Raw genomic sequence first — 25,481 nt, forward strand, 5'->3', positions numbered from 1 at the left:
TGTGTGTCTCTCTGTGCATGTGTGTTTCCTCATGTGTACATATTTGTGATTGTGTGGCTGTTATAGATTTTTTTGCTGATTTTTTTCATTTAACAAGTATATTTGAGGGACCCTCAGCATGTTCAGCATTTTTTCAACTGTCCATTTTGCTTTTCCAATTTTTCTGTTTAACTTATTACTATTGTGCTAAATCATACAATTTCTGCTATTTCATAAGATTTCTGCTTAATATACTAGTTCTGCTTTTTATACTATTTGTGCTAAATTATAATATTTCTGCTTTTTATACTATTTGTGCTAAAACATAGTATTTCTACTAAATGTAGTATTTATGCTTAATCATACTATTTCTGCTTTTCATAGAATTTGTGCCTAATATAGTATTTCTGCTAAATTACAGTATTTCTGCTTTTTATACTATTTGTGCTAAAACATAGTATTTCTACTAAATGTAGTATTTATGCTTAATCATACTATTTGCATATTGGGGAATTCGTGGCTTCTAAGTCAACAAGTCATCCATGTCATATATCTCTAAAAATTCACATTTTAATGATAAATTGTCAACGCTTGAAGATTCCCCCATCTCTTCTGAACAAAACGGTGCAGTGACCGTTCTAGCCCTTACGGTTAGGAAATTATAGTCATTTGTTTTGAGGGGAATCCTTAATGGATAATATTTATATATATATATTTGTCTTTAAAACATCTTTGCAGACTGACTGTCCTGGACTGGTTGTTGTTTTGTTTTTTTCAGGTCTGGTGAACTCAGCTCTTTGGTGTTGGTGTTCAGGAGTAGAGCCTTCTAATAATATTTATTCAAGTTATAGATTTAAAGTTCTGCGAGTTTTTTCTGTAGCAAATAAATATTGTATAGAATATTTAAAATCACCTACATTTTTGATGTTTACAATGCCCATTGTGTGTAATACTGGAATTTCCTACTACCCGTGAACGCCTCATCTTTTACCTGACTGCCGGACATCCGCCTTTCCGCACACTTCGCTGAGTCCGCTCTGGGTGAGTGCAGCTGCTCTGCTTCTCCTCTTCTCTCCTAAATGTTTATAGTCTGTTTGTGCGATTTAACGAGTTCTTTTAGTGATTTATAAAGCCAACCGAGGTATAACTCATATTAGAGTAACACAGTGGTTGCTTTTTCTTAGTGAAACTTTGTCATTTTTGTATGTAAAAGGAGTGTTTGATGAGCTAACAACCCGATGCTAATGCCTAGCGCTCCTTTGAGCCCAGTGTGAAATGAAAATTTGACTGTGAACCACGGTTGATGTGTTGTTTTATTAATAACATTTGGTGTGTTTGTCAGTCTGTTACATAAGGTGCAGTTAGTTCTCTTCACAAATCAGTTGGTTAAAACAGCCTCATTCTTTATGCTGTAAAGTTTTTAACGAACCGCCATCTTAGATTCAGTGTCAGCTGTCGGCAAGATCAAAGGAGCCATTTTACCGCCTCTGACCGAACACGGGAGAAAAAGAGTCACGTGTGTGCAGGTCTTGTGGGTTAATTAAGACAAAGGAGGGGGGGAGAAACTGAGGATTAAACATAGGCTATGTCCCCACATACACGGGTATTTTTGAAAACGGAGATTTTCCGTTTCTGTTTTAAAAAACAATCCCGTCCACACATAAATGCAGAAATGAAGGAGAACGCTGCTAGGAACATGCCAAAGCAGCAGGTGGCGCTATATTCCTAACCGTGTAGAAATGTTGGCCAATCAGAAGTCTAGAAGCCTCGGTGGGAAATGGTAAACAAAGATGGGGCATAGAAGCAGAACCGAGTCATATCTGTGGGGGGACAGTAACTGTGTGCGCATATGTAAGCATTTAAACACTGCAGAGAGAACAATTAACAGTAACCGTATTGTAGAAATGCATTTCACCGAAACAATAACGTGGCGCACAGTGTGACGTCAAAAAAGGCGCTGCGTTTTCTCCGTTTCCCTGTCCACACATAAATGCAAAAACGGAGTTTTCGAAAATATTCTGGCAAGCGTTTTTAGTTTTTCAGTGACCGAAAACGCCGTTTAAGTGTGGACGAAAGGTGCAAACGCATAGAAAAATCTCCATTTTCAAAAGTACCTGTGTACGTGTGGACATAGCCCAAGAATAATAAGAACTCCTAATATGTAGACTTTAATTTTTAAGAACTGTTTAACAAAGGCTTGTTTGTGCCAACCTAAATCTGCAGCACAGTTTAAATTCTCACTTTGTGGGAAATTAATGAAATAAACAACAGCCCACCTTCACATAAATAAAATATGGCAGTATATTATTATTAGTATGGTACATAGATATTTATTTTAAAACTACAGCATATTTACTATGATACTATGTGCAGTTGGTAATATTTTAGGAAGTAGAATTTGAATGCAGACCACCTCAAATATTAAAGCCTTAAAAATATGTCGTGCAGTTTTTCATGTATGAGTGTTTTGCAATCTTAAATGAGATGTAGACCAAAGAAAACAGAGGAGAGTTGTTGTTTGTATTCCAGCTGTAGTAAACAAAGAAGTTTAGTGAATCTTTTTGACAACAGAGAGTGATGCAGTATTGATGCTGATTTGAGTTTTCTGATCCTGTATTTTTGTTCTTTGTCTTTTGTTACACAGAGTGAAATAAAGCTTGGTTTTGCCTTTGCTGGTAAGTAAACAGTGATTGTAACTGAAGCAATATGAAATTGGGATTGTGTAACATTTTTAGCAATTTACATACAATAGTTTGGCTTTTTGTGATATCTTGCCATTTGCTCATGGGCAAAAACACATTTAGGATTTATAAGCAGTAAAGCCCCCCCCCCCCCCACTAGATCTCTGAGTGTCCCTAAAAATGTCCCTGAAGTTTAATAGGCCATTTATGTCTAATTTTAAAGGCTTATCAAAGCATTTCTGTAGTAATTATTGTTTTTATTACACATGTTAAGGCCATTTGAGACTCTGCAATTAAATTTTGCCCTCTTTAGACTAAAGTGAGTTCATTTTGTCTGAGGTAAAGTGCTGGGAAAAGTCTTTTTTTTTCCTTGCAGATTTATTTTGTTCATGCTTTTTTGTCACATGTTTCAAATCATCTAACAGGGATGATATGAATAAATACAAAAAAGCATTTTAAAGTGATGATTTCACGTATGAAGCAGAGAAAACCAAACCAGAGCTATCTGTTCTAATGTGAGAACATGCTGGTCTCTAATACCCAGCTGTGGAAGCCCTGATACGAAGAACTACCATCAAGCATTTATAGTATCAAGTATTATTTGTGATTGTTGCACGCTTTGAAACTGTGATGTTATCATTTGATCAAGTGTGCAGTGCGAGCAAATCATTGCTTGTGGTATCTGCTGTGTTATGTAATAGCACCAAAGTATTAGAGCTTTACGTTCATGAGGAATTTCTGTGGAATTGCAGATGGATAAAACGACACATCACCTTAATAAAGACAGAAATCTTTAATAAGGTGCAGAAAGAGAAGATGGGGTGTTTATAGTAAAGCTGTTGTAAACAAAGAATTTAACAGATTTTTTTTTTCACTACAGATTGTGATGCAGTATTGACTCTGATGCTGATTTCAGTTGTCTGATTCTGTATTTTTGTTCTTTTGTTACAGAGTGAAACAGAACTTCGGTTTTGCCTTTGCTGGTAAGTAAGCAGCAATTGTAACTGCAGTAATATGACATTGTCACTGTGTAACATGTTTAGCAACTTACCTAACGTAGTTTGGTTTTTGTGACATTACCATTTACTGATGGGCAAAAACAAATGGTCAGAATTTATACCTTGTAGCAGCAAAGGCCCCACACATGACCTCTGACTGTCCCTGAAGTTTAACAGGCCATTTGTGTCTGATTTTTATGTTTGAACACAAACAACTGTTTTTATACAGTTGTTCATGTTCTCCGTTTGTTTATGGATTTACCTAGCAGACATAACTATGAACGCATTTTAGGTGAGTTAGTGTAAGTGGTAGCTTAAACACTTAAGAGCACCACAGTTGTTGATTTATATCTTCACTCATATTCTGCTTATGTATTACATTAAAGTCAGACCACTATAGAAGTATTTTTGCCTGAGTGAACAGAAGTGGTAGGTTAAACATTTAAGCAATAATAAAAGACTAAGAGAACCAGAGTTGTGAGTAGGCAATGTTGTGTATGTTAAAGCCTGTGTGTAATTTATGTACACTAAGTTTAAATCAGTTTCTTAATAAGTTGCTTGATACAATGTGTTTGAAAATTATATATAAAAGGGAAATATTGCAAAATACAAAAAGATTCCTGCCAACAGGTACAATGGAAGGACTTTTTATTATAATTTTTAAGAAATTAATTGCAAAAATGGCGTGCCACTGTTGTTACTATAACATGTCAGAATTGACATGTATTTTAGGATTTACATATTCAGATCAGAACTAAAACCTAATGAGGTTTTCCGTTGATTCTAACAGTTGTGGTTTTTCCACACTTTATTAAGCACTGACTTGTGATAGAAAATGATGGAGCTAAAAAGCCATAATCTGTACCAACAAATATTGGTGCCTCTTCTTTGCACTTCTGTAGTATGCATGCCTTTATTACACATGTTATCGTCATGTGAGACTCTGTAACTGAAGTTTGTCCTCTTTAGACTACAGTGAGTTCATAAAGGCTTGAAGAAATTGAGGATCTTACTAGTTATTTCATGTCACAGTAAATTGGATTGTGTGTGAAGAGGTTCAACAGTGTAAGTCATTAAACAGTGATCTGATGTGTTGTTTCCTTTCTCTAGGATACTGATCTGATCGTCGCAAGTCTGGTAAGTAAAGGTTTTGTCTGCGGTACAGTGCTGAGAAAGGTCTTTCTTCTTTGCAGATTTATTTTGTTTATGCTTTTTTTCACATGTTTCAAATCATCTAACAAGGATGACCTGGATAAATACAAAAAGCAGTTTTAAAGTGATGATTTCATTTTTGAACCAGAACAACCTGGTCTAATGTAAAAACATATTGGTCTCTAATACCCAGCTGTGGATGCCCTGATAGCAACAATTACCATCAAGCATTTACAGTAACTGGTAATGACTGGTTTACATCACTGGTTGATTTTGGTCCACTGTAATTTCAGAATTGTCTTAATTAGATCCAAACAGGACAGGCAAAAAAAGAAAAGAAAAAAGTCTTAATTAAGGCCCAATATAGGGTTTTCAAGTCATACCAAGTACCACGGTGGTTAGCACTGTTGCCGCACAGCAAGAAGGTCCTGAGTTTAATTCCAACATCAGGCCGGGGTCTTTCTGTGTGGAGTTTGCATGTTCTCCCGGTGTTTGCGTGGGTTCCCTCCGGGTACTCCGGCTTCCTCCCACCGTCCAAAGACATGCAGCTTGTGGGGATAGGTTAATTGAATAATCCAAATTGTCACTAGGTGTGTATCTGCGAATGAATGTGAGTGCGAATGGTTGTCTGTCCCTGTGTGTTGGCCCTGCGACAGACTGGCGACCTGTCCAGGGTGTACCCTGCCTCTCGCCCTATGACGGGTGGGATAGGCTCCAGTGCCCCCTGAAAAGGATAAGCGGAAGCGAATGGATGGATGGATGGATGGATGGATGGATGGATGGGGTTTTCAAGTCATACCAAGTATCTTAATTTCATTAAAGTCCAGACTGATTCGTTTACACCAAGTGTTTTGTTTCATTCATTCAATTGGACTTGCTTGTGTGCTTCAGATCCTAAGTGTGATTAAACTTAAGCCCAGGACCTGATGAGTTGATGTAGGTCCTGAAGTAGTAAAGGAACTCTGGGACATCACAGTAACAGCACCATGTTTGACTTTAATGCTGGTGTTTTTCTCTCACTATAGATGATTCAGTTTAGTGCAGTTAGTCAGCACAGCTCTTGGTTATCATTGAGATATTATTAGGCAACTTGTTTTTGCCTGTTCAGCTACAACGTCTGGGAGGGTTTCTGTTTTCTGGGGTCTCCAGATCCTTAGAAATCTCTTTGTAAACCTTTACAGAACTATGTGTGTTTGTTTCACATTAGAGCAGCTCACGACTAGCAGTTTAGGGACAATTAAATATTCACATAGGGCAGGGGTCTCAAACTCCACTCTTCAAGGGCCGGTGTCCTGAAGCTTTTCCACGTGTCCCTGTTACAAAACACCTGAATAACATTTGTAGGTCATTAGTGAGAGTATAGAATTTGACTGTGTTGAAGTGGCATCCCCGAAGACTGTTCAAATTTAAGTAATTTAAGTGTTTGGAAAAATGTACTTCTAAAAGTACTTTCATTGCATCATGTTCATTCACTCATGAGCTGCTATAACATGAATCAAATGGCTGAATTACCACCTCAGCATGCAGTCACGTTCTGTAGAGTTTTGCTAATGACCTACTAATGTTATTCAGGTGTGTTGCAACAGGGACACATAGAAAAGTTTCTGGACACCAGGCCTTAACGACCAGAGTTTGAGACCACTGGTGGTAGGGCATGGTGGATTTCAAAAGCTTCTTCCCTTAAATCACTGCCTAAAAACTGCTTTTTGTAATTTGTCATAATGACTTGCAAAATATAGGTGGGATGAAAACATAAACATAAGACATTTTATAGTGGCCTGATATTTTTATCAAGGCTGTTTTTTGAAAATAATCCTGCCCTAATTTACAAAAGATGAACTGTCTGAAAGTCATGTTTGTTTGTTTGTTTAAGAAATGTGGGAATCTCCAGCAAAGATCTTACATGCAACAGCTCAGATACAGCACTCACTTCTGTTCTTTTTATCATGAAATGATCTACAAAGAAATTATCATCATACTAAATTATGGTAATTAGGCCTTTATATCAGCTATGATAAGTTTATTATAGATTTAGTGTAGTGCTTATTGCTGTGTATCAAACATGCCCCAAATGTGACTGAAATATGTAGAAACTGCTGTGTAGAAACTAGCTGTCTCCAAATTTCTCATTTTGCCAAAATTCATACAGAGTGGCCTGAAACTGTCTGCTCTAACCTCAGTGTGTTGGTTTTGTTGGACCATATAATATTTACAGTAAGTTACTGTAGCAGCACGTCTTGGTTTGAGTTTATAGACTTAGTTTATTGTTTTAATAGAACGTAAAAATGTCCTTATAACAGTTCCGCCATCATTTGTTAAACATTGTCATTCTGTTCACTCCAATAATTTACTGTAGACATCTTTAGTATTTAAAGCCCTACATGTACTGTATTTTTGAGATTATAAGGCATAATGTCAATAAACAAGCCTGTTTTTAAGGCAGATTAAGCCGAACAAACAGTCAGATAAGTCCAACTTTATTCAAGTCATTCACAACAACTCTCAACACTGTTCAGTTGTAACACATAAAATACAGAACAATACACTCACTTTTTCAGTTCATTCCTCATCTACAAATCCATCAAACTCTTCATGGGTTGATCAGTTTGAAATCTGCTTCTTAAGCATGTCTCTTAGCACGTGCCAGGTCCTTGTACACACACCATAATGTTATGTTGAAGCACCGTACGAATTACTCTGCGAGGGTCCTGACTATGGTAGCCATAATGCTCTGACAATACATCAAGCAGCGCAGCTTTGTAGCTTACCGAAGTATTACTAAAATATTTCACAGAATTTTGAGCGCTGTGTACCACAGAAATCCCGTTTGAGGTCAGTAAGCATAACCAGAATCGATACACTAGGCACATTGTATATTTTTGAGAAAATGACAGGATTTTAGGTGTGCCATATAGTCTGAAGAATATGGTAAATCCAAGCATATTGGAAATACGACTAATTCCAGTCCTTTTGTGTCTTACAGGTGACCTGCTGCAGAAGATCCTCTCTCTCTCTATCATTATAAGCAATTCTGTCTATCCTATCACTCTCCCAACTCTATCTAATTTGAAAGCCATTCTATCTTGTATCCCTCTATCTCTACCGCTCTATCTAATTTGAAAGCCATTCTATCTTGTATCCCTCTATCTCTACCGCTCTATCTAATTTGAAAGCCATTCTATCTTGTATCCCTCTATCTCTACCGCTCTATCTAATTTGAAAGCCATTCTATCTTGTATCCCTCTATCTCTACCGCTCTATCTAATTTGAAAGCCATTCCATCTTGTATCCCTCTATCTCTACTGCTCTATCTAATTTGAGAATCCAAGTTTTCAGAAATCCTTTTCAGAATCCAATCTATCTGTTACAGAATTCTGAGAGATCTCTGCTCTCACTGCTCTTTCTTTCCTGTCTTTAAACTCTCTCACATTCAGTCATTTTGCTGGAAATTACAAGTTGAATATACAGTAGTAGAATTACAGTACAGTAGAACTTATAGTAGAAACTACTTACACAGCCCTACATTTGTCATTTTAATTTTGCATTAGACTTTAGTTTGGACTGCTAGTTTGGCTTACTTTGATCAATTGTATAAAATATCACCTTTTTATAAGTTTATTTGTAATAAGATAATCTGGTTATTTTGTAATACATACATTCAGATAAATAATAAATTAGATCCAGTCTGTTAGTCTGTTTCATTGGCTATAACATTTGACTGCAAGTTTATAGTATTATTATTTAAGGACAAACCCATTTTGTCACTCAGTGTAAGTATTCAGTTAGTATTGTCATCGAGAAGCGCCTGAGGACTTCCTGTTTCCTGACTGCTGCAGAAAATCCAGCTGGAGAATCCTCATCACCAGTCATCTTATCACCACACCACCAAAGCTCCATATATTTGATTTCAATTTTAGATATCTGAAAGATTTACATAAACTCCCCTAAGAGCTAAGACTTTTAATATAGCCTGTTGATTGTTGAGATTTATTCTGCATATCATTTTACAGAAGTTGTAATTATTTATCAGTCTGGTTAAAAAAATATAAGTAAAATTATACAGTTTCAAAAAGAGCTACAATAAAACGGATCAAATTGTTTCCAGAGAACTTTGAATTTCCTTTATTTTGAGTTTGGAGTAGAAAATCAGCTTTTTATATATAATAGTACATTTCTCAGATTTAACAGTAATTTGAGGAGTTATACGTTTTTCTGTGTTTCAAGGTTCAGTTTTGTTTACATTTGTGTATAACCACATATAAGCTCCAGGTTGTACTTCAGCAAAATGCCAAGAAAAGGTCAAAGGTCTCAGTCTCAGAAGCTTAGACGTCAGAAGGAGAAAGAACAGCTGAATGTTTCTCAGAGCAGTGAGCAGGTAAAGGTGTGTGTTTCAACTTTTCCCAGCACTGAAGTGCAGAGCAGTGTTCAGACAGCCACAGTGTCTTATGCAGATGTGGTAAAGAAAGGTGTTCCCTCAGTGTCTGTCCCAGAGCCTGAAGTTATGCAGCTAATCCAGACTGAACCCCAGCTAACTGTACAAACACAGCATGATGAAGAGACAGCCACAGTGTCTTATGCAGATGTGGTAAAGAGAAGTGTTCCCTCAGTGTCTGTCCCAGAGCCTGAAGTTATGCAGGTAATCCAGACTAAACCCCAGCTAACTGTACAAACACAGCATGATGGACACGCTCCAGTACAGTCTCATGTACAGGTTACAAACAGTGAAAGTCCACGAGTGAGTAGCGTCTGTGCTTCCCGAAGCCAGGCCGCTCCTAGGTATGGAAAGTACCGGAATCAGCAATGCATGGCTAACAGTTTGGTTTTCCTGTCATTCTTACATGAGGATGAATTTATTACCAGAGCAGATCTAAACCGTGTGTTGGACAAAGGCCATGCCGTCTATTCAGATGCCAGACTGAGGTTTGTGAACAGTGTGTTTCTAGCCTGCGATGAACTTCCCTCAGTTGTTACCAGCCGCAGACACGAGTATCAAGTCGACATGTCTCAGTTTGCTCATTACGGCACATTTGATGGTACAGATCACTTTCCGAGCCTTGAACAGGGATTACAGTGTTTGGCTTCAGACGTTCGCTACGCTTTGCTAGTCATGGGAGGAACAGTCATCGCTGTTAGCAGGCTGACTTCAGGTGAATATGCATATTTTGACCCTCACCCACGTAAGTCTACTGGTATGCCATTGTCGCTAAGTGTAAGTGGTGGAACTGCAGTTATGTTGAAATTCACACGTCTTAATGACATGATTGACAGGATCAAACGTTTGTACAGAATGTTCAGCATCGCACCAAGCTGCACTTATGAACTACAGCCCATTGAGTTTCACAGTGAAAACGCTGCTGACCAAAGAGATGCTAATCAAACCACCGAATACAGACCAACAGCTACAACTGTTACAGCACCAGCTTTAAATGAAGCCGTTCATGAAATAAACTCCCAAAGATCTACTGACCAGACACAGAAGACTGTGAGAGACACTTTAACGACTGAAGTGACATCATCCAGAGTGGATTATTCAAATGAGACAGCTGCTACTGAAAACAACCATCTTCCTTCTGAGTATTTAGAAATAGAAACCTCTGCATCTTCTGTAAGAGACACTCAGGTAACATCAGATTCTGTTCCTCAGAATGATTCAAACAGTGCCTCCAGTTCAACTAAGATAACAGAGGAACTCTCAGATAAACTGCTGAAATATAGTAAACATGAAAGGCAAAAAATGAGGAGAAGATTATTGACCCAACAAAAGCTACCACAGAGAAAGGAAAATCAGAAGACGAAAGAAAGGCAGATGTACAGGTTTGATGAAAGCTTCAAGACAAAGAAAAAAAACTCAACTAAGAAGTGTAATGATCCTGATCACAGACAGAAAAAGAGTCTGTACAAAAATGAGCTGTATAAATTAAATGCTACCTATAAGGAGAAACACAGAGAACATTTGAGAAAGATGTATAGAGAAAGTGCTAAAATTAGAGAGAGAAAAAGAGAACGTGTCATAAGGACATATAGAGACAATCCCCTATTCAGAGATAAGCAGAAGGAACGTATAACAAGAACGTATAGAGAATCTCCCATATTCAGAGATAAGCAGAAGGAACGTATAACAAGAACGTATAGAGAGTCTTCCATATTCAGAGATAAGCAGAAGGAACGTATAACAAGAACGTATAGAGAATCTCCCATATTCAGAGATAAGCAGAAAGAGCGTATAAGAAGAATATACAGAACTTGTGCTGGATTCAGAGAGAAACATAAAGCTTACATGAGGTCATATGTATATAACCTATATAAAAAAAGCGAAGATTTTAAACAGAAAAAACGATCTTATATGACTAAGCGGTATGGAGAAGAAAAACAATTTCAGCAACAACACAAGGACAATATGAGAGAACGAATGAGAGTAAAATATTGGAACAGTTTTTCTTTCAGACAGATGCATAATATCAGATGTGCAATGAACATAAAACGGAAATATCGCCAGATGCATCGACCAGCTGAGACTTTACAGTGTCATCCAGAGAACACTTTAATGAATGAGGCCATATCTCGTTTCAGATCAAACATTAAGTCAGCACCATCTTATGTTTGTACTGTTTGTCTAAAAGCTTCTTTTCCTAATCAGGTAAAAATCTGCAAAAGACAAAATTACTCAAAACACCAGACTGTAGCTCATCAGTGTCTAACTGGTAAATATGTTCATGTGTGTGATGAAGCATGTAATGATCACTGCAGCTTTCCTGTTGAGAGAAAAAAAGAGTATATCTGTCACACATGTCACAGTTCCCTCAAAAGTGGATGCATGCCCAGGCTTGCTGCTGTTAATGGTTTAGAACTGCAGGATATTCCAGCTGAACTTTGTGATCTCAACATTCTGGAGAGACATCTGATTGCCAAATGCATACCATTTGCTAAGATTATTCCTCTTCCAAAGGGGAGACAGAGACTCATACGTGGTAATGTGGTGTGTGTACCATCTGAGGTCCAACAAACAGTTGACAGTTTACCGAGGATCAGAAGCCAATCACAGATCATGAGGATAAAGCTGAAAAGACGACTGTGCTACAAAGGCCATCAGCTGTTCCAGACTGTCACCTGGTCTAAACTCATTCAAGCTCTGCGTAAACTGAAACAAATTCATCCACAGTACACAGATATTGTTATCAGAGATGATGCATTGCTTTGTGATCCAACGTTACCTGATGATGACAGCAGTGATGAAGCCAGCATGGCAAGTGATGATTATAATGAAGCAGATTTAATGGAAATTGACAACTATGAAAAAGATGCCCTTTTGTGTGAAAGTGAGTCTCAAAGTGACCAAGATATTAATATGCAATCCTGTGATGAACAACCAGAGGAACAAAATCCAGATGAACCAGAAAGTGATTTGAACAATGGAGGTTTTGCTCTAGAAAGTTGTCTGCAGCCTGTAGACATTTCAGAAGAGATTCTCTGTTTCACTGATAACACATATTGTGTGGCTCCTGCAGAAAGAAACAATCCTGTTAGCTTCTTCAGAACTCCTCATTTGGAAGCCATGGCATTTCCTGTGCAGTTTCCTACTGGTCAGAATACACTGGATGAAAAGAGACGTCTTAAACTCACACCAAGTGCTTACTTCAAGTCAAGGCTTTTCAACATTGATGCAAGATTTGCTAAAGACACAAATTACCTGTTTTTCTCACAGTTTGTCACTGAAATACACTTGGCTAATTCCAGCATGACAATACAGCTAAGGAAAGGTAAAACTATGACCAAAGATGGACGCAAAATCACATCAGGAATGTTACAAAGTAAGACAGAAGTAGAGAAGCTGGTAAGAAATAAAGATGCAATCAGATTTATGCAGCCACTCAGAGGAACTCCAGCTTACTGGCAGAAAACTACCAGAGATCTATTCAGCATGGTTCGCCAAATAGGAACACCTCAGTTCTTTGTCACTTTCTCTGCTGCTGAGATGAGATGGCCTGAAGTGATTCAAGCAATAAAGAGACAGCAAGGTGAAGAGGTTGATTTTGAAGCCCTGGACTGGTCAGAAAAGTGTGAAATTCTAAGATCAAATCCAGTAACCACCATGCGAATGTTTGATAAACGTGTTGAGGCTTTGTTCAGAGATTTGCTTTTTTCTCCTGCACAGCCCCTTGGTGAGATCATTGATTACTTTTACAGAGTTGAGTTCCAGCACAGAGGTAGTCCACATATACACATGTTGCTGTGGATTCGAGAAAAGGTAGAAGCAGATGTGGATGACGACCAAACTGTCTGTGACTTTGTTGACAGATACATCTCAGCTCAACTCCCTGATCCAGAAAAACAACCTGAACTGCACAAAAAAGTCACTGAGCTACAAAAGCACAGCAAAAACCACACAAAGACATGCTTTAAGAGTGTGAACTCTGGTTGTAGATTTGGGTTTCCCAAACCACCAGCCACAAGAACAATGATTGTGAGACAGGATGAGGATTCAGACACTGAAGCTGCAAAAGCCAAACTCAGACCTTTGTTGAACCTGCTGAAGGAACCTGAAGCTGCTTCCCTCACCATAGAGCAGATTCTGTCACGATGCAACTTGACAATGAATGAGTATGAACAATGCCTCCAAGACATAAACAAGAAAACAGCTCTGATTCTGAAACGTGACCCAAATGAGTGTTGGATCAACAATTACAACCCAGACCTGCTTGAAGCCTGGAACTCTAATTTAGATGTCTCATTCATTTTGAATGCCTATTCATGTATAGAATACCTCTGTAAATATATAACAAAGAAAGAATCTGGCCTCTCTGAATACCTGAAGACAGTTATTGACAACTCTGATAAGAACACCGTCAATGAATGTGATGAAATGAGAGCTGTGATGCAGGCTTACTCAAAAAAGAGAGAAATCAGCGCACAGGAGTGTGTGACTCGAGTCTGTGGCCTAAAAATGAAAAAATGTTCCCGCAGTGTTGTATTTGTACCAACAGATGATAACCCAGTAAAAATGAGTCGCCCCATGAGCTTCCTGGAAAGCACAACACATGACAGTTGTAATATTTGGATGACAAGTTTGAGTGATAAATACAAATGCAGACCTGAGACCCCAGAATATGAGGAAATGTCACTGGCTGATTTTGCTGCCTTGTGCAGGTTGGTGAGTGGTCCAAATGAAGGAAAAGATGTGCTTCCTCTTCTAAACCAGCTTGGATTTGTACAAAGGCGAAAGAATGATAAACCAGCTATAATCAGGTATTACCACTGTTCACAGGAAAAAGATCCTGAGCAATATTATGGTCGACTGTTGAGACTTTACCTTCCACACAGATCAGAGCAGGAACTGAAACCACAAGGGTTCCAAACCTATCAGTCCTTCTACAACTCAGGTTTTGTACGACTTCCATGTTCAGACCACAGTGAGTCTGTGAAAAGGGTTGTGAAAAGAAATAAAGACAAGTATGAGAAGAACTCTGAGGATATTGAGAGTGCACTGGAAGAGTTTGAACAAAATAGGGATGTTGTGATTGATGAATGGTGTAATCTTGCTCCTGAATCTGAAGTTGTGAGGCTGCAATGTGATGAGAATCTTCCTGAGAGACATTCTGATGATGAGAACGAACAGGAGAATGTTCCCGACTACAGTCGTCAGTCTGATGCTGTAACAAAGATCAGAGCCGTCAGAGAACAACCTGCAGTAGATCCAGCCGTGGTACGTGTAATGTATCAGAATCTGAACCAGAAGCAGGCCTGCGTGTTCTATGCCATAAGAGACTGGTGTATTCAGCGAGTTTGTGGTTTGAACCCAGATCCATTTTTCTTCTATATCAACGGTGGTGCAGGAACTGGAAAGTCACATCTGATTAAGTGTATTCATTCTGAAGCATCAAAGATCCTGAGCAGACTGCCTGCTAATGCAGAAGAAGCTGACATATCAAATCCAACTGTTTTACTGACTTCATTTACCGGTACAGCAGCTTTTTCTATCAGTGGCTCTACGTTACATTCTCTACTGAAACTACCCAGGAGTCTGAAACCACCCATTCAAGGACTTGGTAACCAACTGGATGAAGTCAGATCTGAGCTGATGAATGCTGAAATTATTGTTATTGATGAGATTTCAATGGTTTCAAAACCCCTTTTTGCTTATGTGGATGCAAGACTGAAACAAATCAAAGGCACTCAGAGACCTTTTGGTGGAATGTCAGTTTTAGCTGTTGGAGATTTTTACCAGCTGCCACCAGTGCGACAGTCTAAACCTCTCTGTGTTTACGATCCAGAACAGATTGACCTATGGCAGGAACATTTTCAGATGATCACTCTAACCGAGATCATGCGTCAGAAAGATGATGTGGCCTTTGCAGAGATGCTGAACAGGATTAGAGTCAAAGAAAAGACGGATGAACTTTCTCAGTGCGACAGAGATTTGTTGTCACAGGCTGTGACTGCACCAGAAGAATGTCCAACTGAGGTCTTACACATTTATGCCACCAACAAGAATGTGGAATCCCACAACATAGATACCCTGAAGAAGCTTCATTCAAACATCATAATAATCAATGCAGACGATTTCCAGAAGGATAAATGTACAGGCAGAATGGAACGAAGAGACAAACCATTTACAGGTGGGCGAAATGATTTACCTGACACTCTGAATGTTGCTGAAGGAGCTCGAGTCATGCTGACCAGAAACTTGGACACACTAAACGGTTTAGTCAACGGTGCTTTTGGTATACTGGTAAAGGTGGTGAGATCTGAAAATGATGGACACATAATTAAACTGGGGCTCAGGATGGACAACCGGCAGCCTATGAGACACAACCGCAGTGCTAATGCAGCATCTGATGATCTTGTTTACATTGAGAGAGCAGAGGAGAGTCTGAAGTTTAAAGGAGCAGTACGCAGACAGTTTCCTGTAAAGCTAGCATTCGCCTGCACAATTCACAAAACTCAGGGTCTTACAACACAGACAGCTGTAGTTTCAATGAAGAACATTTTTGAACCAGGTATGGCTTACGTTGCTCTCAGCAGGGTGACGTCTCTCAGTGGACTCTATTTGCAGGACTTGGATGAGAAAAAGATTTACGCCAATCCCGAGGTAACTGCAGCGCTCCAAACCATGAGACAAGCCAGTGTTGAGGAAATGATGCCTCTTCTTCAGGTCAGAGAAACAGCCAGCAGACTTGACACTCTTACACTGATCCATCACAATACAGAGGGTTTGCCATCTCACATCAGTGACATCAAGAGTCATCATGAAATGTGTTTAGCAGATGTTTTGTGTCTCACTGAGTCTCACCTTCAAGGCTCCTTTGTTGCAGACAGTCTTCATTTGGACGGCTACACCATGTTCAAACGCAACAGACATGTGTCCTACACAAACTTTCCTCACATGGCCAGCAGAAGTGGTGGGGGAGTTGTTGTGTATTTGAGGAATCATTTTCAGGTTCAGGTAAAACAGTATCTGCATAATGTCACTGATCTTGAGTTTTTAGTGTTGAAGGTTCAGGCTCCATTCCCTGCACTCATTGCTGTTGTGTACAGACCCCCTGACTACAGTTTGACACCATTCATGCAAAACCTGGTAAGTCTTTTAGATTCACTTGAAATAATGGACTGTCACCCAATAATTGTGTGTGGAGATTTTAATGAGAACCAGTTGCAGAGTGGAAGAAAACAGATTCTGGAGCAGTTTCAGTCGAGAGGGTATTCACAGCTGATCACTTCTGCCACTACAGACAAGAACACCCTGCTTGACCTCATTTTTATTTCTCAGCCACAGAAATGTCTGTATTCAGGTGTTCTGAGATCATATTACAGTTACCACAACCCTGTCTTTTGTGTCCTGTCCTCGAGCCAATCATGAAGTCGTCTGGTGAGTTTTGAAACAATTACAGATCATGTTTGTTACAGAGTTTACTGATTGTAGAGCATGAAAAAGATTTTTCATTGAAAAAAGGGTCTTCCCTACTCTGTCTGTCAGAAGACCCTTTCTTATTGCAATGTTATTAATCATTTCACCAAATTATTGCTGAACTTCATGCAGAGCAGAGAACATCTGCTATCATGCACCTCTGATCTGAAATGTGCTGCAACATTTGATAAACCAACATCATGTTTTAAATGACTAAATCTTTTTACTATGACGTATGTAGCTCAACAAACGAGATCTTCCCCTCCAAGGGCTTTAAAATATGAAATAGTAAATAAATAAATCCCAGATAAATGCAGGTATTTATTATGATGACATACACGAATAAATACAGACAATTATATTTTCTTGATTATAGTAGATTTTGTAGAATCAAAAGTTTTTGTGATGAATGAGTTTTTGCTTATCATGTTTTACAGGTAAAAAATGTCAAAAGTTTTAAACTATCTTTAGGCTACCAGAGATGTCTATAATGATACATTATGTAGAGAAAAACATTAGTACAGCTTACAGAATGTGTATAAAAACTGATGTAGAAGTAAATGGATAGTTTTCTGAAAGTTCCCGACTACAGTTTAACACCACCCACCCAGCTCAGCCCCCAAGTGTCTATGTAATGCTGGCATGGTGTGTGAGTTTGACTTGGCCTTTATCCGGGTGGGTTTGGGTTTGGGTGGATAAAGGCCAAGTCAGAATGCTCTGAGCAGCTGGAAAAAGCTGCTAATAAACAAAGACATCAGAAAGTGTGGGCTTTAGGTGTAGCCCCCGCTTTCTGATGCACTAATTAAACTTAGTAACCGACACCCCATACCAGCATTACATAGACACTTGGGGGCTGAGCTGGGTGGGTGGTGTTATAAGCACGTGTTTTGTTAGATATATTTTTTCAGATAGGGCACAGTCTCCTTTGTGGGAAAACCTTCAAACTTCACCATCCTCAGCTGAAACAACAACATCTTAACACCATCTTCATGAACTGCTGAGCCAAACCTGATCCATCAGTGCTGGACTGCACAGATAACTACATGCCACAAGGAGACTGCTGTGTTATGAACTGCCATACCAGTGTGTCTTCAATGGAGAAGATGACACACCCATCACCTGACCTCCTGCCTGATCTGGAGACCATCATCATGCTGCCACACTACAACCTCTGAGACCATCAATGATGACTCCTACTGAGGAAACTGTATTTCCTGTCAGAGATGCTCAGTGATCCTCAGAGCAGAGAGAGGTATGATTCTTTATCTTTGATAAAAAAATGTCAGTGTTTTTAATTCAATTAATTAATTAAAATCCTGTTTATTGCATAAATAATTCCACACTCAAATGATTATACTTGTTGACACTTTTTGAGTTTTAATTGACATTATGGATTACAAATCTATGCTTTTTCTACTCTGTCTCTCGGTGCAGGTATTGCTGTCTTCTGAGTTCTTCAGTGTCCCAACTGAGACATTCAAACCTCATTGCAGAGCTCATGTCTTTCCTCACCATCATGTAAGTGTGAGATTGCTCTGGATTCTGGTTATGTGGCCCGCAGCACCTATAAGGTATTTCAACATTGTTCATTGTATAACTTATTTGTAGTTTTTAGGGTTTCTACAGACAAATAAAATGTTCCTTTTTCTGTATTTTTTAGAACAAGCTCGTCCAGTGTGCCTGCATTCCAGCTTCTTAGACTCTACGCAAGTGGACAGAGTATCAGTGTTTGACCACTCTTACAGACACTGACTTCTGTCAACTCACTGCTACTGATCAGGCACTTCATCCAGGAAGACAGAGGGCTGCAAGCCTGTCATCATTTCCAGTGTGGCTTTGTATTCTTGGGGTAGCATCAGATTTTTCCCACAAATATTCAAAGGTAACACTTGTTTTAAGCTTAGTTATTAAATCAAAAGTCTTCTCTTGTGTTATGTCTGTGAAGGTTCTCATGGTGTCCTTTGATGTAGTCTCTCTCTTTACTTGCATACCCACTACAGAGGCAGTGGAGACTGTCAGAAAACGACTACAAGAAGACAGCTCCTTGGAAGACAGGACCAACTTCACACCCGATCAGATTTGCACACTGTTAGACCTCTGCCTTACCACTACATATTTCAAATACAACGAGGGTTTCTACAGACAAAAACATGGCTGTGCCATGGGCTCCCCCGTGTCACCTATTGTAGCCAACCTTTGCATGGAGGAAGTGGAAAGGAAGGCTCTTGGCTCTTTTAAAGGGAGAGTACCCAGCCACTGGTACAGATATGTAGACGACACCTGGGTCAAAATCAAAACTCAAGAAGTGGAATCCTTCTCTGCGCACATTAACGCCGTGGATAAAAACATCAAGTTCACCAGGGAAGACACAAAGGACGACTGTTTGCCTTTCCTGGACTGCGCTGTGCACATTGAAGAGAACGGCAAACTCAACATTGAAGTTTACCGGAAGCCCACACACACGGACCAGTACCTCCTCTTTGACTCCCATCACCCTCTGGAACACAAACTTGGAGTAATTAGGACCCCCCCACCCCCCCGGGCAGAACATGTTCCCTCTAAGCCTGAAGGGAAAAAGAAGGAACACACACATGTAAATGAAGCGCTTAAAACATGTGGCTATCCTAATTAGGCGTTTATAAAGTCAGCAAAGATGCACAGAAAAGAACATCAGATACCAGCGAGGGAGGATAAGAAAGACAGATGCAACAACATTGTCATCCCCCATGTACTAATTAGACTTAGTAACCGACACCCCATACCAGCATTACATAGACACTTGGGGGCTGAGCTGGGTGGGTGGTGTTAAAAGCACTTGTTTTGTAGATATATTTTTTCAGACACGACACAGTCTCCTTTGTGGGAAAACCTTCAAACTTCACCATCCTCAGCTGAAACAACAACATCTTAACACCATCTTCATGAACTGCTGAGCCAAACCTGATCCATCAGTGCTGGACTGCACAGATAACTACATGCCACAAGGAGACTGCTGTGTTATGAACTGCCATACCAGTGTGTCTTCAATGGAGAAGATGACACACCCATCACCTGACCTCCTGCCTGATCTGGAGACCATCATCATGCTGCCACACTACAACCTCTGAGACCATCAATGATGACTCCTACTGAGGAAACTGTATTTCCTGTCAGAGATGCTCAGTGATCCTCAGAGCAGAGAGAGGTATGATTCTTTATCTTTGATAAAAAAATGTCAGTGTTTTTAATTCAATTAATTAATTAAAATCCTGTTTATTGCATAAATAATTCCACACTCAAATGATTATACTTGTTGACACTTTTTGAGTTTTAATTGACATTATGGATTACAAATCTATGCTTTTTCTACTCTGTCTCTCGGTGCAGGTATTGCTGTCTTCTGAGTTCTTCCGTGTCCCAACTGAGGCCTTCAAACCTCACTGCAGAGCTCATGTCTTTCCTCACCATCATGTGAGTGTGAGATTGCTCTGGATTCTGGTTATGTGGCCCGCAGCACCTATAAGGTATTTCAACATTGTTCATTGTATAACTTATTTGTAGTTTTTAGGCCTTAACACAAATAAAATGTTCCTTTTTCTGTATTTTTTAGAACAAGCTCGTCCAGTGTGCCTGCATTCCAGCTTCACAGAAAAGAACATCAGACACCAGCGAGGGAGGATAAGAAAGACACAACAACATTGTCATCCCCTATGTAGCCGGTGTATCAGAAAAACTCAGGAGAGTTTTCTCCAAATACGACATCCCAGTGTACTTCAGACCCAGCAAAACACTCAGACAGAAACTGGTTCACCTGAAAGACAAAACTCCTAAACACTAACTTAACAATGTGGTGTATGCTGTACAGTGCAGCGAGGAATGCCCAGACTTCTACATCGGAGAGACCAAACAGCCACTTCACCAGCGCATGGCACAACACAGAAGAGCCACCTCCACGGGACAAGACTCAGCAGTTCATCTGCATCTAAAGGACAAAGGTCACTCTTTGAGGATGCCAATGTTCACATTTTGGATAGATGGAGGAGTGAAAGAAGCCATTTACGTCCACTGTGAGCGACCATCTTTGAACAGAGGCGGTGGTTTACAACACCAACTGTCTGCCATCTATAATCCAGTTTTGAGTTCCCTCCCCAGACACTGTAACGTCCACTCACATCCTGGGAGTGGGCGTGGGTGATTTCCTGACCTCAGGAAATCACATGATAGGGTGGGGCCAGGTTTCACAATGAGCTCACCCAAAACCCTGGCTGATTGGGACCCACACCCACTTTCACACCTTGGCTCATGTGATTAGGTAGAGGATCATCAGGGGGTTCTTTGTCCCTGTTTGGGGAGAAACTCACACTGGGTTTAAATCTGGGACTCTCCACCATTGACCCTTAGAACTGAAGAAGCTTCTCGGATGAGAGGTGAAACGTCTTCAAGAAACTCAAAGAAGTCCAGACGCTTTTCTTTCCAAGCTCCTTAGACTTCACTTGTGTTAATTACATTTTATTTGCTGTTGTTTTCTTTTAGATTTATATGCAATGATTGGATGTGGTGGAGCTTTGTTAACCGCGTGGAAAACATCTGTTTGTGATGATATTTACAATGAGGCTTTAAGGTGATAGTTTCCATGTAATTTCAATCCTTTTACTAAGCAAAAACATGTTTGCAATTAACATATTTTTTCAGTTTTGTCTTTTGGATTTATGGTTAACATTCCTCTGTGACAGCAAATACTAAACTGGTCCAAGTAACCAGCATATCATTGGTCAAAGGCAAAAAGGACCACATGTCACACTAGCAATGAATTTGTGACTGTGTTTGTGTTAGTAGTTACATAAATACAGGCCATTTACCATTTTACCATTTAGTATAGAGTAGGTCTAACAGTGGTTTTCCACATCTGCTCTAATATATATAGATAATGGGTCAGACATATAAAGTCATTTTGAAAAGTTAAGCCAATTAATACCTCATCATAAGTCACTCTCTAACGCAGGGCAGTGATTATTATTCACTGTAATTTATTCCACAACAATGTTCTTTATTTGATTCTTTAAATATGCACATCGATTGTTTAGCTGTGTGACTCTCCGCACCTGAAATATATCACAATGTGGACTTCATTTCGACAGTATTTTGTAGATTGGTACCATATTTATCATCAAATCATCTTGTGCATTTATTAACTAAATGTTGTTTGTTTTTGTTTTTTTGTTTGTTTGTTTGTTTGGGGTTTTTTTGTTGCCATTTTTACATTTCACCAACTGTGTAAATTCTGCAATTTTACTTTGGTTTTGTTTCACATCAGTTTATCTGCTGGCTGGTATTCCTGTCTTCCTTCTCTCACCCCAACCGGTCGCAGCAGATGGCCGCCCCTCCCTGAGCCTGGTTCTGCTGGAGGTTTCTTCCTGTTAAAAGGGAGTTTTTCCTTCCCACTGTCGCCAAAGTGCTTGCTCATAGGGGGTCATATGATTGTTGGGTTTTTCTCTGTATCTATGAAGCGCCTTAAGGCGACTTTTGTTGTGAATTGGCGCTATATAAATTTAATTGAATTGGTTTTCTTCCTTTTCTAATGTTTCTGGTCATTTTTCACAGTTAAACAAGTAACTTTGAGGTTACTTCATCATTTTTAGCTTTTATCTGTTTACAGTTTTTTCCTAATAATTACATTTCTGCAAAATTATAGCAGTTCTGATAAGTTGTAATATTTCTGCCAAGTTATTAATTTTCTACTAAATTATATCATTTCTGCTAAGTTATGTTATTCTAAATTATTACATTTCTGCTAAGTTGTAGCTTCTGGTAAATTACAACATTTCTGCTGAATTGTTATGTTTCTTCTAAGTTATTGCATTTCTGCTAAGTTATTGCATTTTTGTTAACTTGATGTTGTTCTGCAAAGTTATTAAAATTTCAACAACTTTTTAAGAACTAGCTTTGATTTCTTCAGCTTCTTCAGCTATTTTCAACTATCTTCAGCAGACAGCTTCAGCTTTACAATTTCTGCAACTTTTCAGCTTTTTCAGCTACTTTTTGCATGCAGCTTCAGCTTTAAAGCATCCACACTGCATTTTCGCAGGAAATGCAAATTTTTCTAGTTATTATTATTATTCTGGGTGTTTCCGTACACTTTTCGCCGTTAAACTACTTCCACAATTTTCAGCCGATTTTCACCGTTCAAATTTTAAACTATTCAACTATTTTTGCTAATTTCTGCTATGATTTTTGCTATTTTTAACTATTATACTTTTTAAAATATTCCACTTTTTTCCTTTAATTTGTCCCATTGAAATGAATGGAAATCTTCCAAAATTCTGCTAAATTTTGCTTGTTTTTGAAACTTAACTACTTCCTCATACTTTCACCTAGAACAACCATTCAAACTTTAAAATGTTCACAAATTATTGGGCTATTCAGGTATGATTCAGCTTTTTCAAATCTTTTACTGTTTTACTTTTATGCCTCTTAAAGTTTTGAGTTGCAAAATTGTGATTTTTCACAAAATACATGCGTTGTTATGGTTGCTATGCTCTTGGCTTCCAGTGTGTCACTGAAGCTTTTGCAGTCTTCTCTTCATGTCCGAACAACTTCCTGCTACTTGCTCAATTTTCACTCAACTTCCACAAATTATACATCAAAACGTAGGCATTTTTGCTGGCTTTCAGAAAATGTCACTATCATTGTTGTGGTATTCATAGAACTTTCGCAAATCTCCTCAGACTAACACAAGGTCAGAAAACTCTCCATATAAAGTGAATGGAGAGCTTGTTCAAAATCACCGCTGGATTTCTGTAATGAGAGGCATATTCGAATCGTCATATCTCCTTAACGAAGCAAAGTTAAGACATGAGGCTTGTCCCCGAATATCTTCAGACACCCCTGACGCTCACAATTCAAGAATTTCTTTCTCACCTATTACCGTTCTGAAATGAGTTGGACTTGTTTGAGGGTAGGAAATTCGTCCTTCGCTCAGATTTCTTCAGATTTCAAACTGTGGAAATGAACCACTTTTTTCTCTCGTCATAACTTTTTGTTGGATTTCCACAGAGACCTGAAAATTTCCATGATTGTTCACCAAAGCCTGCTGTCTCTTACGGTGAAAGAATGATATCGATACTCCAAATAGATTTCGAGTTAGAAAGCGTTGTTTGAGGGCAAGTCAAGGCAGTTTTTGCTTCGCTCTACTCAGTTATGGTGCATTACAAGTCAAATATCTTTAATAATTCATATTTTAATGATAAATTGTAAACACTGGAAGATTCCCCCATCTCTTCTGAACAAAACGGTGTAAGAATGACCGCTCTAGCCCCTACGGTTTGGAAATTATGGTCATTTGTTTGAGGGGAGTCCTCACTATGAGAAATAGGCTGCAATAATCCTGTGCCTCTCTGTGCTGCGTGTGTAAAAAGAGGCACATGTTTTGGCGGGAAAAAGTACACAGGCTCTCTGATTGGTGGATTCAAATTCAGCAGCTCCCAGGCTGACCTAGAAACTTACTTCTCTCTCCCTGTGCATTTTTTTGCTGATTTTTTCATTTAACAAGTATATTTGAGGGACCCTCAGCATGTTCAGCATTTTTTCAGCTGTCCATTTTGCTTTTCCAATTTTTCTGTTTAACTTATTACTATTGTGCTAAATAATACTATTTCTGCTATTTTATAAGATTTGTGCCTAATATAGTATTTCTGCTAAATTACAATATTTCTGCTTTTTATACTATTTGTGCTAAAACATAGTATTTCTACTAAATGTAGTATTTATGCTTAATCATACTATTTCTGCTTTTTATGGGATTTGTGCCTAATATAGTATTTCTGCTTTTTATAGGATTTTTGCTCAAACATAGTATTTCTGCTAAATGTAGTGTTTATGCTTAATCATCCTATTTCTGCTTTTCATAGGATTTATGCCTAATATAGTATTTCTGCTAAATTATAGTATTTCTGCTTTTTATAGGATTTGTGCCTAACATAGTATTTCTGCTAAATTATAGTATTTCTGCTTTTTATAGGATTTGTGCCTAACATAGTATTTCTGCTAAATTATAGTATTTCTGCTTTTTATACTATTTGTTCTAAATTATAGTATTTCTGCTTTTTATAGGATTTGTGCTTAATATAGTATTTCTGCTAAATTATAGTTTTTCTTCTTTTTATAGTATTTGTGCTAAAATATAGTATTTCTACTAAATGTAGTATTTATGCTTAATAATAGTATTTCTATATATTTCTGCCAGGTCCCCAGGCAGCCAATCCTCTGTGAGGACTGAGACATTCAAATTTTCAAATCAGGGCCTGCACAGTTTCCCAGCCAATCAAATAAGTGTCCTGAGGCATTCAAATTTGCATATTGGGGCCTTCGTGGCTTCTAAGCCAGCCAATCATATCTGAGGGCTGAGGAATTCAAATCCACAAATCAGGGCCTGCACGGCTTCCCAGCCAGCCAATCACATATGTGGTCTCAGGCATTCAAATTTGCATATTGGGGAATTCGTGGCTTCTAAGTCAACAAGTCATCCATGTCATATATCTCTAAAAATTCATATTTTAATATTAAATTGTCAACACTTGAAGATTCCCCCATCTCTTCTGAACAAAACGGTGTAAGAATGACCGTTCTATCCCCTACGGTTAGGAAATTACGGTCATTTGTTTGAGGGGAGTCGTCACTATGAGAAATAGACTGCAAAAATCCTGTGTCTCTCTGTGCTGCTGCGTGTGTAAACAGATGCACCTGTTTTGGTGGGGAAAAGTGCACAGCCTCTCTGATTGGTGGATTCAAATT

The 25,481-nt window shown here is 38.8% G+C and overlaps 3 protein-coding genes and 1 long non-coding RNA gene across 9 annotated transcripts in view; all 4 read left to right on the forward strand.

Annotated features, from left to right (window-relative positions):
• frmd3 (FERM domain containing 3) overlaps positions 1–25,481 on the forward strand; it is a 139,299-nt gene that overhangs the window by 93,976 nt on the left and 19,842 nt on the right. The gene's annotated exons all lie outside the window — the stretch shown is intronic.
• Positions 744–8,496, forward strand: LOC146697114 (uncharacterized). Of its 3 annotated transcripts, none has more exons than XR_014923372.1 (5): positions 744–1,020; positions 2,624–2,654; positions 3,612–3,643; positions 4,769–4,795; positions 6,684–7,787. It is a non-coding gene; the product is annotated as an uncharacterized LOC146697114 (long non-coding RNA). The 3 variants fall into 3 exon arrangements; XR_014923370.1 differs by lacking the exon at positions 6,684–7,787 and adding an exon at positions 7,794–8,496 and having other exon boundaries at positions 749–1,020; XR_014923371.1 differs by lacking the exons at positions 744–1,020; positions 6,684–7,787 and adding exons at positions 1,040–1,830; positions 7,794–8,496.
• Positions 11,016–16,410, forward strand: LOC146697115 (uncharacterized). 3 transcript variants are annotated; one of them, XM_085475612.1, is made up of 3 exons: positions 11,016–15,959; positions 16,120–16,250; positions 16,343–16,404. In XM_085475612.1, the coding sequence occupies exons 1-2, from the start codon at positions 11,088–11,090 to the stop codon at positions 16,228–16,230; spliced, it is 4,983 nt and encodes a 1,660-aa protein (XP_085331738.1). In that variant the 5' UTR covers positions 11,016–11,087; the 3' UTR covers positions 16,231–16,250; positions 16,343–16,404. The 3 variants fall into 3 exon arrangements, with proteins under 3 accessions (XP_085331738.1, XP_085331735.1, XP_085331736.1); XM_085475609.1 differs by having other exon boundaries at positions 11,016–16,250; positions 16,343–16,410; XM_085475610.1 differs by lacking the exon at positions 16,343–16,404 and having other exon boundaries at positions 16,120–16,304.
• LOC146697116 (uncharacterized) lies at positions 16,661–22,619 on the forward strand. Its single transcript, XM_085474036.1, has 5 exons — positions 16,661–16,673; positions 18,493–18,594; positions 18,713–19,896; positions 20,079–20,215; positions 20,302–22,619. The coding sequence occupies exons 1-3, from the start codon at positions 16,661–16,663 to the stop codon at positions 19,342–19,344; spliced, it is 747 nt and encodes a 248-aa protein (XP_085330162.1). The 3' UTR covers positions 19,345–19,896; positions 20,079–20,215; positions 20,302–22,619.

This window comes from Copadichromis virginalis, linkage group LG12, assembly GCF_057382275.1.
Source record: "Copadichromis virginalis isolate Kocher_CV1m ecotype Utaka linkage group LG12, C_Virginalis_male_GT1.1, whole genome shotgun sequence".
Lineage (NCBI taxonomy): Eukaryota > Metazoa > Chordata > Actinopteri > Cichliformes > Cichlidae > Copadichromis > Copadichromis virginalis.